At 43.8% G+C, this 12,011-nt stretch overlaps 1 protein-coding gene across 1 annotated transcript in view; it reads right to left on the reverse strand.

Moving 5' to 3' along the window:
• Positions 1-1,162: 1,162 nt before the first annotated feature.
• Positions 1,163-12,011, reverse strand: part of GALR3 (galanin receptor 3) — a 322,406-nt gene continuing 311,557 nt past the window's right edge. The window contains exon 3 of the mRNA XM_073592628.1: positions 1,163-10,040. Within this exon, the coding sequence (XP_073448729.1) occupies positions 9,233-10,040 (808 nt within the window). The 3' untranslated portion in view covers positions 1,163-9,232. The remainder of the gene's footprint in view (positions 10,041-12,011) is intronic.

A 12,011-nucleotide genomic window follows, 5' to 3' on the forward strand; every position in this document is an offset into this window, starting at 1 on the left:
ACTGTGCCCAGCAAATGCAGCCACTGTGCCATCAAATGCAACAGAGTGCTGTGTAGTGGAGGTGTGCTGTGCTGTGTGGTGTAGTGGAGGTGTGCAGTGTAGTGGAGGTGTGCTGTGCAGTGTAGTGGAGGTGTGCTGTGCTGTGCGGTGTAGTGGAGGTGTGCTGTGCGGTGTAGTGGAGGTGTGCTGTGCGGTGTAGTGGAGATGTGCTGCGCGGTGTAGTGGAGGTGTGCTGCGCAGTGTAGTGGAGGTGTGCTGTGTTGTGCAGTGTAGTGGAGGTGTGCTGTGCTGTTCTGTGCAGTGTAGTGGAGGTGTGCTGTGCGGTATAATGGAGGTGTGCTGTGCGGTGTAATAGGGGTGTTCTGTGCTGTGCGGTGTGCTGTGCAGTGTAGTGGAGGTGTGCTGTGCCATGATGCATCTGCCATGTGCACTTACCTTGCGCCGCTCTGCTCATCTGAATCCACCCCCACTGTGGCCGGGAAACCGGAAATGACAAGTGTCCCAGTCGACTCCACCCCCATATGTCACTCACTGTGTCAGTGACAAAAAAACACACGCCCACTGTCCTCTCCTCCGGTCCCTGCTGCATCAACCTTAGTCCGTTAATCTGGCATATTAACAAATAAGAGAATAGTGGGGGTGTTTACGGGCGCATTGCGTGCGTCCCGACCGCACCCTAAACATGGGCAAATCGTCTTCCAAGCCTGCAATCAGCTGACTGCAGGTTGGGAAGCTTCCCATAGACTGCTGCATGTCCGGCGCCCCGTCACTCTTAAAGTGACAAAATTTTTTTTTTTTAACAGCTTGGAGGGAGGGGCGAAGTCCCCCTATGGATGGGCCACCACTGGTTGTAACATGAGAAAATGTGGAAAATTTCAAGGGGTATGAATACTTTTTCAAGGCACTGTATGTCCCTACTTTTTGAGTGTATATTGATTTCTGGTTTAATAACTCATGCTATTGGACATGTTAAAACATCTGTCTGTTTTATATGAATTTTCATTCAATTACCTCCATGTATGTTTGAGTACTGTAAAATTTGTGCATGTGTAAATATATTGTTAATGTACCAATTTTGCACCTTTGCAATACAAATACAAAAACAGATCACTTTATGATAAATATAAAATATTTTACAGACTTATTTTTTTGATCTTCTTATATTTATGTTACCATTTGACATTTACAAGTTAAAACACCCTTGCATTTACATTTGGCAATTACAATATGTATAGCGTTGCTATTTCTGGCTATCGGGTTTTCATTCCTTACTCTAAAACACAGTTTTTCAATGCCCCTGTTAGCTCTGCAGGCTATATCACTTGGTAGGCCCTACAAATGCCTCCTTCCTAAGCCACAAGAAGACAAAGATTAGGATGCTGGGTATTGATGTCAACCAGACTTCAGTGAAGAGTTTTAGGCAGGAGAAAGGTAAGTGAACTGGGGATTCTATATAGGAGTGAGTATTGATTTACACAAAAGTTAAACCTGGGCAGGGATGGGCTTTAATATAAAGAAGATCAACACATACATAAATAGGTTATACAGGCATGGTTTAAAACTATACATTCTGCTTCAAGTTCTCATACTCTTCACTTTCCCTCCTACAGTTCACTATCACCACCATCCTTCTATCTATTCCCCATTTCCATCACCACACATCACTTACACATCTCATTCCTCTCGCTATCCACTAGGGGCGCTCGGAGAGCCCGGATCCACCGGGGCTTTCGCTTGTGGTGGGTGTCGCCATCAGACCTGCTCCCTCGGCTCCCGTCACCGATGTCTTCGGTTGGCTTATGGCGGTCGGCATTCTCCCTCCATGTGTACACATATTTGTGAGTTGTGTTATTCCAATGGTTTGGTTTGGGAGGGTATTTACCCCATCCCCCCTCCCCGCCTTGACATAGCTAACTTACTTAGCCAGTATACCTTCTTATTTCAGATATTGCATCTGTCTGCTCCTGAAGAGCGGCTTAAAGCCGCGAAACGTGTCGAGCTACCTGACATTGTATCTCTCAGTTACATTATATCATGACATGTATTCATAACCTTTACCTCAATGGTATTTTCAGATTATTGACTGTACAGATGCTATCTACCTAACCTTTTTATGCTGTCCTGAGAATTGGTGGACCCCCTCAAATTACCATGTATATGCTTGTTTGTTAAACATGTTATTACTAGTGTTCACCTATTTGGAATCGGCACCATGATATTGGATGCAATTCATTTGTTGTATTTGTGATTCTATGTTGTTAAACGTGTTTTTTACATTCTAATAAACCAATTTTATGTTCCACCAACTTATTCAATTTGTCATCATGGGTTTCATTTAAAGTCCCACTTTTTAGTCTCTTTGCTGCCTTTGGCCGCAATTGTGTTTTTATTGCCTGAGTTACAGGGATGGAGGCACATGGCTCTACCCAGCCATGGCCTCATTTAAAGTCCCAAATTTCCGTCTCCCCCCACCCAATCAAGTTCTCATGAATGTTATCTAATAATTGATATCATGACCCCCTGAGTTAATACACCAACAGTATCTTTTTTCAGAAATCTCTTTTTTCAGAAAAGCTTTACCACTATTCACAATGGGGGTGGGGACTGGCATCTGGGGGTCCCCTTGTTAGAAGGGGCTTCCAGATTTCGATAAGCCCCCCACCCACATACCCCGACAACTACCTGCCAGGGTTGTCGGAAAGAGGCCTTTGTCCCTATCAACATGGGGTAAGGTGCTTTGGGGTGGGGGGCGCAGAGCACCCAACCAACCTTGTTGAGTGCATGTGGCCTGGTATAGTTCAGGAGGGAGGGGGGGGCGCTCGCTCGTCTGCTCCCTTTCCTGACCTACCATGCTGCATGCTCGGATAAGAGTCTGGTATGGATTTTGGGGGGGGACCCCACGCTATTTGTTTTAAAAAATTTTTAGCCGGCAATTTTTTTTTACATTCAGCGGGGAAGCCCACTGACAGCTGATGACTCATCAGTTGTTAAAGTGGAGTTCCACCCACTTTTACAACTCTTCAGCATCCCTTACTAAACTGTGCACTGTAAACGAATTGGATATTTTTACATTTTTTTTCTCAGCACCTACTGTATATCTGCTGTATTCATTTTTCACTTCCTCCTCCCTGGCCGTGGCCCATCGCATCATTTCCTGTTTGCAATGCCTTCTGGGAAGGGGCAGCAACTTCCTCTGACACTGCCGTTGCTATGGAAACCTGACCTGAAACCTATTACACTGCTTGTGCTGCACTGAGCATGTGCGAGATCTGCAAGGATGAGATCCAGGAAGAAATACAGTCTGGCTTCAGATGCCCACACTTAATATGGCCACAGCCTGCTGGAAGTTTATAAAATAACAAACTACTGCTATAAACTAACAAAACAGACCTTAGTTTACAGACTTACTTTACTAGAATACATTAAGCTTGTGTATTATAGGGGTATTTTTATTTAAAAAGTATAATTTCGGCTGGAACACCACTTTAAGGAGGCAGCGGAAGGCAGGAGGAAACATTTCATCATTCTGCTATTCCCAAGAGATCAGACTTCAAGATTGTAACTTGAGCAAGTGAAACATTGAGAAGCTGCAGCAAAGACTAATCTACACCAGACGTTTGTGGACACAGCCAAGAACTGTCTGCATATGCAATAGGATTTACAGTACATAATTTTGTAATCTCTGAGCTGGCATCTCAGTCCATTGTTTACTGAAGCTGCTGACCTTACATGATGCCTGAACAAGGATTGCTTCATCCTTCTGTAGGAGAAAAGCAGATGATTTTCCATGAAGTGTGAAGCTTACACATTATTTACCATGCATGTGCTAGCAAGAAGAGTAAATCTAATGTCTGGGTCTGCTTTAAGCAAATAATTGATTACAGATAACTGAGGTATTTAAAATACACAAAGTGGATATTTATGAACTGTAACATCTAACTATGTCCAATAGTGTGTGTGTTACTATCTTCAAACAGTCCAGGGGTCCAGGGGTCCGTAATCAGAAGGCTTTCTTATTTATTATGCAATATATCAACTTCAATATATCAGTATATAAGAAAAGAAATGGAAGATGTAAGACTCATATGGGAAGGGGGAGTGGAGGAGAATTAACAGTGCAAACAGAGTAATCCAATATATTCTACGTTACCCATGAAACCACCAGCTGGAATAATAACCATGATATGCTCAGCAGTAATAAATCTCAGCATTACTGCTGAGATTCAGTGTGTGTGAGTATATAAAGTACAAAAACAGTGCTTACCAGTCAGTAAATAAGAGGAAGAACAATCTATTATCCAGCCTTGAAATGTGAGATGTTACTATGAATTTTGGGGATGGATTGTTATACAGTACCTGCAGATATATAGGTCAAGTGAGGGCTTGGTTTAAGGCTCATTTACTGCTTCTTTAAAAAAAAAATATATAAATATATAATATATATAGATATAGATATATAGATATATATAGATAGATATATAGATATATATCTATCTATATAGATAGATATATATCTATATATCTATCTATATATATCTATATAGATAGATATATAGATATATATATTAGTCGGAGCCCTCCGTCCTGAGAGATATGAAGCACAAACACGTCACAAGACTAACAACATAAATAGACCTGAAGTGTGTCCTGGCCTGCTGTACGGTAAACCCAGGTCTGCTGGACGGTATGCCAGGAGAAGGGCGCATACCCTAAAAAAGTAATTGGATGTTTCTGTAGAGAAATTGTTTAAGGAGAAGTACCCTGAGAAGGGGAATGGGTGGGTGGGTACCGCGCACTGGAACCAACACTGATCATTGTGGGTGGTCTAGTTAAATATCCTCCGGGCTCCTCCCATAATTTCAGGCCAGCATACTGGCCTTTATATATATATATATATATATATATATATATATATATATATATAAATAAATGTCAATAGCCAGGCTACAAATTCAATGTAATGGTACAGGTTGTCAATGAATTGTATTTAGAGCAAGGTACATGAAGATTTTGTAAAAAGATCACAGAAAAAATTGAGATAATATTGCACAGAGCAACCTGAACCTCCTCTTCTGGACTCTTGGCTCCTCCTCTCCTTGGTATGCCACTTCCTATGGGGGTGCATCTGTGGGCTTGCTCCTGAGCTGGGCTGTGTGTGTCTATTAACACACACAGTCTGGCTCAGTCCCACCCCTGCTCCTTCCTCAAAGCATGTGATTGACAGCAGCAGGAGCCAATGGCTCACACTGATGTCTCTGAGCCTTTGAGTGGGGAGAAAGAGACCAAGTGCTGCTGCTGATGGGCACAGTGCTGGACTAAGGGGGAATGGGGGGAGCAACTAGTGGAGGTTTTTTTTACCTTAATGCAGGTAATGCATTAAAGCGGTTCTTCCGTCAATATTTCGAAAAAAGTTTAAGTCAGCAGCTGCAAAAACTGTAGCTGCTGACTTTTAATAAACAGACACTCACCAGTCCAAGGATTTAGTACTGCCTGGTTCTTCATCGGTCTTTGGGTCCCCGGCATCAGCATGTTAACTGTGGGCAACCAGCTGTGACTCCTTGCAGCTTCACAGCTGGCTGCCCACTGTGCATGTGCAAGCCACACAGCCCTTTGTGAATAGTCCTGCAGCCTTCTGGGACCTGTGACGTGTCCCAGAAGGCTTCTAACAGGGGGGACAGATTGAAGGTAAATTTCCGCGATCCAGATAGAAGTGGGAGGTGGTACCTGTCAAAACGAAGTATCCGCCCCCCCCCCCCCCCCCCCAAAAAAAAAGTTCCAAAAATGGCAGGGGAGGGAGGAATGGGGAGAAGGAGAAAGAGTGAAATGTCCCCTTTTGGATGAAGTTCCATTTTAAGATTTCAAATCTGTCATGGTCCCTCTGTTACATATTCATCTCCAGCATCTCGTATAATGAGTTTTGACCACCCTATATTCCCACATAGAAATATGCAACTTTTTAGATGAGAATTATATTTAGACTAGACTGCAATAATACATAGAAAATATAATTACAATAGTATCTGCTATGCAATGCTCTAAAAATATATTTTATTTATAGTATCATTTTATTTGAGGATTTATTAAGATAGATTTATAACCTAGCTAGCGATTAAAAATATATCTGTGTTATGTTGGCCAAACATAGGAGAGATTATTGTAACACCACTCGATATGCCCACCATATAGTACACTAGTTAGCATGTACTGTACTAGAAACCTGTGAAGAAGGAACATTCTATCATATGACTTTCACTCAAAACTGTGAAAATTAGGAAATTATCTTTACATTTTTAAAAACGTTGGGTAGACTGTTTCCACTGTTCTTTTCAAGAAACATCTATATTATTTTACCGGCACATTCACCTTAAACTTCGTATTTGACTTGCTATAAACAATCTTGTTGCAAGAATGAATGCCAGATTTAAAGCTACCTGCAAAAAAAGTAATTAAATGTTTATCCTTTCCACTGCCTGCACCAACAAACACTGCTCCCAGTGGAAAAAATGTCCATGAAGTCTTTGCAGAAACCAATCTTTCCATGTGAGTTGATCCACTATGTTTCCTGCTGCCCTCAGTGCTTCTGACCATCGTTACCTATGTCACTTTCTTTGCACTAGTACAGTGAAACAGTGGAAATCATCTAATATTTTCCACCAAGCTTTTTTTTATCACTCTCTGGTGGTTTCTTGAAGATGTTTGCTTCAGAGGTGTAACTATACAGTATGTAGTAGATTCCCACCATAACATCAGGAACCACTGGCTCCCCAATGTACCAGCAATCTCCAAACTGACATTGCTAAAACACCCATCAGTGGTGGAACTACTAGGGTCACAAAGGTCGCACTTCCAACCGGGCGCTCCACTACTGTAGGGGGGTCCTGAGAGGGCAGGAAAGGGGCCACTGCAGAACATGTCCCGCAGTGGGACCATAAGGACCATTAAAGGGGTTGTAAACCCTCGTGTTTTTTCACCTTATTGCATCCTATGCATTAAGGTGAAAAAACACCTGGCAGTCACCGGCCCCCCAGCCACCCCGTTTTACTTACCGGAGCCCCTTCATCTCCTCAGCGGGGACACACTGTCCTTCTCCCAGCTCTTGATTGGATAGATTGATAGCAGCGCAGCCATTGGCTCACGCTGCTTTTAATCAAATCCGATGATGCAGGCGCCGGGGGGGTGGGGCTAAGTCCGGCATTTGTGTCTGTGGACGCAAATACTGAACTCAGGTGCTCGCCCACAAGGTAACCCCCTTGGGAGAGCGCTTCTTCTTGGAGGTTATCTGATGCAGGGAGGAGCCGCGAGAAGCGCCGGGGACCCCAGAAGAGGATGTTCGAGGCCACTCTGTGCAAAACAAGCTGCACAGTGGAGGTAAGTAAATGTTTGTTATTTTAAAAAATAAAAAACGATCCTTTACAATCACGTTAACATTGCAGTCTATGGCATTCAAATCGCAGTAAAGTAGTGCAGGATCCCCTTTTTTTTTTTTTCTGTCGCTGCAACTTGAGTTACATTGGGCCCTGTAATGGGAGTAAAGGGCCCTGGGATCAGTTAGAAGGGCCCCAGGCCCGGAAGGAAGGGCCCAGAGACCGATGCAAAGGACCTCGTGGTCAAGGGGGCTCGTCAAGGTTTCTTGCATCGGGGCCCTGAAGGTTCTGGTTACGCCTCTGACACCCATCCTGCTGATTCCAACAAAAGTAACATTGTTTGCTACACCTATAGTTACAATTTTGCATTTGCTGCTCAGAATTGTCAAAATTGACAGGTATTAGACAATTGCTATGTGATGGCTTTTGGTACTTTAAATCATTGTCTAACTAATAAAATCACATTTCCCTCCACTATGAATTCACCTGTGTTTGTGGTCTATGGCATGAAAACTGGGTATGTGTTTACATTTACCACATTTAGCTGACAATAAAGATAAGGCAGGCCTTTCTGAAACCTGATTGTTTTGATATACCGTATTTTCAAGGAGAAAATTGCACGTTTTTGTAAAAATAATATATGTTGGGATTGCAGATAAATTGCCTGTGTCATTGCAAAATCTTATCAGCATTATTCAGTCCAAGAGTCAGGGCTTTTTTTTCAGCGGGAACGTGGGGGAAAGCAGTTCCGGTACCTCCAGTACTGAATGTATGTAATGGCAAGGGGTGCTGGGGTCTGCTGGAGGGTCTGTTGTTGCTGGGGGGGTCTTATGTTGCTGGGTGGTCAATTGTTGCGGGAGGGGTCTATTGATGCTGGCTGCTAAGAGATCTGTTGTTGCTGCTGGAGGTCTATTGTTATTGGGAGGTGGGTAGAGGGTGGAACCATGGAACGGTGCTCAGAGGTGGGTAGGGGGCGGGGAAAATGGGGTGACTCCGAAAAGGGGAGTTCCTGCACCTATTCTCTGAGAAAAAAAAGCACTGCCAAGAGTAATATAGTTACATTTGCATACCATCAATTGATGTCTCATCAAAAAGACAACGTAATGAATTAAAAATGTAAAGCACAGGAAAAAATGGTCTGGGCTTTTTCTGAGACAAATATCATTCCCCAAATATTCTTTTGTGTAGACAAGTGCCTTAGGCCCCTTTCACGCGGGCAGATAGAATTGTGCTTTTAACTGCGGGCAGATGAAGTTATCTACCGCAGCTAAATGCACACAATGCTTTCCTATGGCCCCATTCACACACTGCATTTAGGGACGGTTTTGTTACATGCGGTTTTGTGCAGACAGAAAAAATAAAGTTGACTGCGTCCAGGAACAATTTAGCGCAGCTATCTGCACATAAAAGGAGGTAATCGCAGTGTACTATTTCTCCTGCAGATAGCAGCGGCAACAAGGAAAGAAAAACAACAGGAAGCACATCAGAAATGGCAAGAATGTTCCAAACGCAGCTAAAAGCAGCTGCATGTAAATGCACGTAAACACAGCTAATTGCAATGTACAACTGCAAGTGAATGCTGTGCCAGGATTCTCTGAATTTCAAAATAACAAAACATGCTTTTAACAGCGGCAGAACAGCCGCCCGTGTGAAAGGGGCCTAACACATCCATGTCAGATCTTATCCAAAGCAGACACAATGTAATTGATGTTGGCAGAGGTACATAAAGAAGCTATAACATCCTTTAGTCTACAGTCAGACCCTACAATTGTAGATGAGTTAGGATCAGCTACCAGCAGATCTTTGTTAACTCCTTCTGTGATGCTGCTTTTGAGACTTCATTTGGTATTCCTTCAACCTTCGCAAGTCTATGTAGTTTGTGTTGTAAATCCAACAGCCTTAGGCAACCGTGTTCCCCAGCTTCCACCCACCACCCTGTGACTTGTTGACTCTTCTGGACTAAGACCTTCAATAACTTCATCTCTTGCTACTCTTCCACTGCGTGTAGTATCCTCTTGAACTTGGGTGACCTCTGTGTGTCCAGCATAGAAACCAGCTACAGTATTGGCAGTTTGCACTGCATGAACCTTGTTGCGTGCACGTTTCTGAGTCAGCATACATGTAAATACTTGTTTAAATCTCTTACGGAAGTGCTTAGAGATAAGAGCATACACAATTGGATTAAGGCAAGAATTAGCATAGGACATGCAATGAGATACCAGACGGAAAGCATACGTGGCTCTATTGAAGGGAAAGTGTCCAAACCAAAAGCAAAGAATAACTAAGTGGTGAGGTAACCAGCAAATGCAGAACAGCACAGCCACTATGATAATCATTTTGGTTACTTTATGCTTGGCTTTTCTGGATTCAGACACTGTTTTTACAGGGTCCACTGAAGTCCACAGAAAGCAGATGGTTCTAGCATAGGAGAGACCAAGAATAAGCACAGGGAGGAGGTAGCCAAAAACAAAAGTAGACACATCCATTATCTTCCTCTTACGATCCTCCCAGTTAGGAATACAGATAGGTACTTGATTATAGAGAATAATATGGTAGTAGCTCAAGTAAGGGCCAGCAAACAGGATAGAAAGGGCCCATATAACTGCAATAGCTGCGAGGGCATTCCTAGAGGTACGGAGGTCTCTGGATTTCAGTGGGTAGCGGATGGCTAGGTACCTGCAGAAAAAAGGATAAATGAACAGGAATTAGATTAAATATGTAAATATCTGATATAACCTGTAAAATCAAACTAATGCCAGGCAACCTGAAATAATTAATGTAATCTAGTAATATTTATCCTTGATTTGTAGAGCTGTTAACTCAAATTTAAAGTGGTATTAAACCTGTGTAGCGCTGTAGCCTTTACCAGTTAATGCTATCAATGGAACCACGTTAATAGATTGGTAATTGGCTTCCCCTAATGGTATGTTATAGGAAGAGCCTTGTTTGACTTTCACATAACAGCCAAGTGGGAAGTGACTCAATTGTTTACTTTTGTAAAAAGGACTCACCTACCCACAATGCCCACTCACCTACCCATGAACACTGAGTGGCTGAGCGGCATGCTGGGTAGATAATAAAAGGCCCGGCGCGGCCATTTTTCTGCCTCTTTCTGCTGGGACGTGTGGCCTGCCTACAGGGATCTGTGTGTGGGCGTTTGGAAGAGCCGCGGCCTACATCATGCGGAATGGAACCGTAACGACTGAGAGTGTCACCACAGTATGCTGGAGCGGCGGTGCAATCTGACCGGAGGATCCAGAGTGCCTGACGGAGCCAGACAGAGGTTCTGGTCCTCTTGCGGAGTGGTGCAGCGTGAGGGAGCTGACTGGCAGCAGGACTGAGACCATCGGAACAGAGGCATCCATTCATCCAGGCCTGATGTGATGAGAGGGCTGTTGCCCAGAAGTTATATACCGCACTTCACACACACCTAGACCACTCGCATAGTGTTGCTGGGACCTGTAGTCCCACAGAACAGTTCAGTCCAGTTGAATTGCACTCATGTAAGCCTCAAAGCCTAATTTCAGTAACCATTGACTGACGTTTGGAGTACATTCCCAAGAAAGGAGTTCATAAGCCTATTGCACAAACAAAGTTACTGTCGCATACTACTTTACCCTACATTACTGTTTGGAAACCCTATGGAATACGAGTACTGCATTATAATGGCTAGCTGAAGAAAAGAAGACAAGAGACTATATCCTTTGCTGTAAGGCTTTACAGTATTACCGCTACATTTCCATTTTCTCCACAGGGGGAGCTTTGAGTAATTATACTGCATTATATTGTCTTGTCAGCACTGTGTAGGACAGTACAGATTATAGGGTGTCTGCACGGCTGTTGCTGGAAGTGGGAAGGTGATCAGTTGCCAAGAGTTTATCGCTTTGAGCATTGGTCCCACTTGGAGACGAGTCTGTATACATCAGTCGTTTAGAGTGTGTTTAATAAGTAATCTTTGACAATATTTTCACTGTTCTTAATTTGTCATCTAGGGTGGTGTTGGATGCACTAGCAGATTTAGGGCCAGTTCACACTGGTCCGACATGCGCTCCGACTTCCAGAGCACAATTCGCATGACTTGTCAAAATCAATGGTTCCCTATGAGAGCCGTCTTAACTGGTCCAAAATGCTCCCTGTACTACTTTGGTCCGATTGATTTGAATGTAAGTCGCATCCAAGTCGGATCATTATCTTAACTGATCCAACTAGTGGCATGCGACTTGTGCTCTTATAATCTTAAGGGGGAACTCCACATCAAAATTTTAAAAAACGGTGTGAGGGCCCCCCTGAGACTATACCAGGCCCTTTGGTCTGGTATGGATTTTGAGGGGAAACCCCACACCAACATTTAAAAAAAAAGAACGGCGTGGGGTCCCCCTCGGAATCCATACCAGACCCCCCTCCAGGCCATATGCCCTCAACATGGGGGGTGCGTGCTTTGGGGTGGGGGGGCTCTGCATCTCCCAATCCAAAGCACCTTGTCCCCATATTGATGGGGGTGAGGGCTTCTGCTCAACAACCCTGGGCAGTGGTTGTGGGGGTCTGCTGGCAGGGGGCTTATCAGAGTCTGGAAGCCCCCTTTAATAAGGGGGCCCCCAGATCCCGGCCCCTCCTATATGTATAAGTAGGGGTACATTGTACCCCTAC

The sequence above is a fragment of the Aquarana catesbeiana genome, linkage group LG07 (assembly GCF_042186555.1).
Source record: "Aquarana catesbeiana isolate 2022-GZ linkage group LG07, ASM4218655v1, whole genome shotgun sequence".
Classification (NCBI taxonomy): domain Eukaryota; kingdom Metazoa; phylum Chordata; class Amphibia; order Anura; family Ranidae; genus Aquarana; species Aquarana catesbeiana.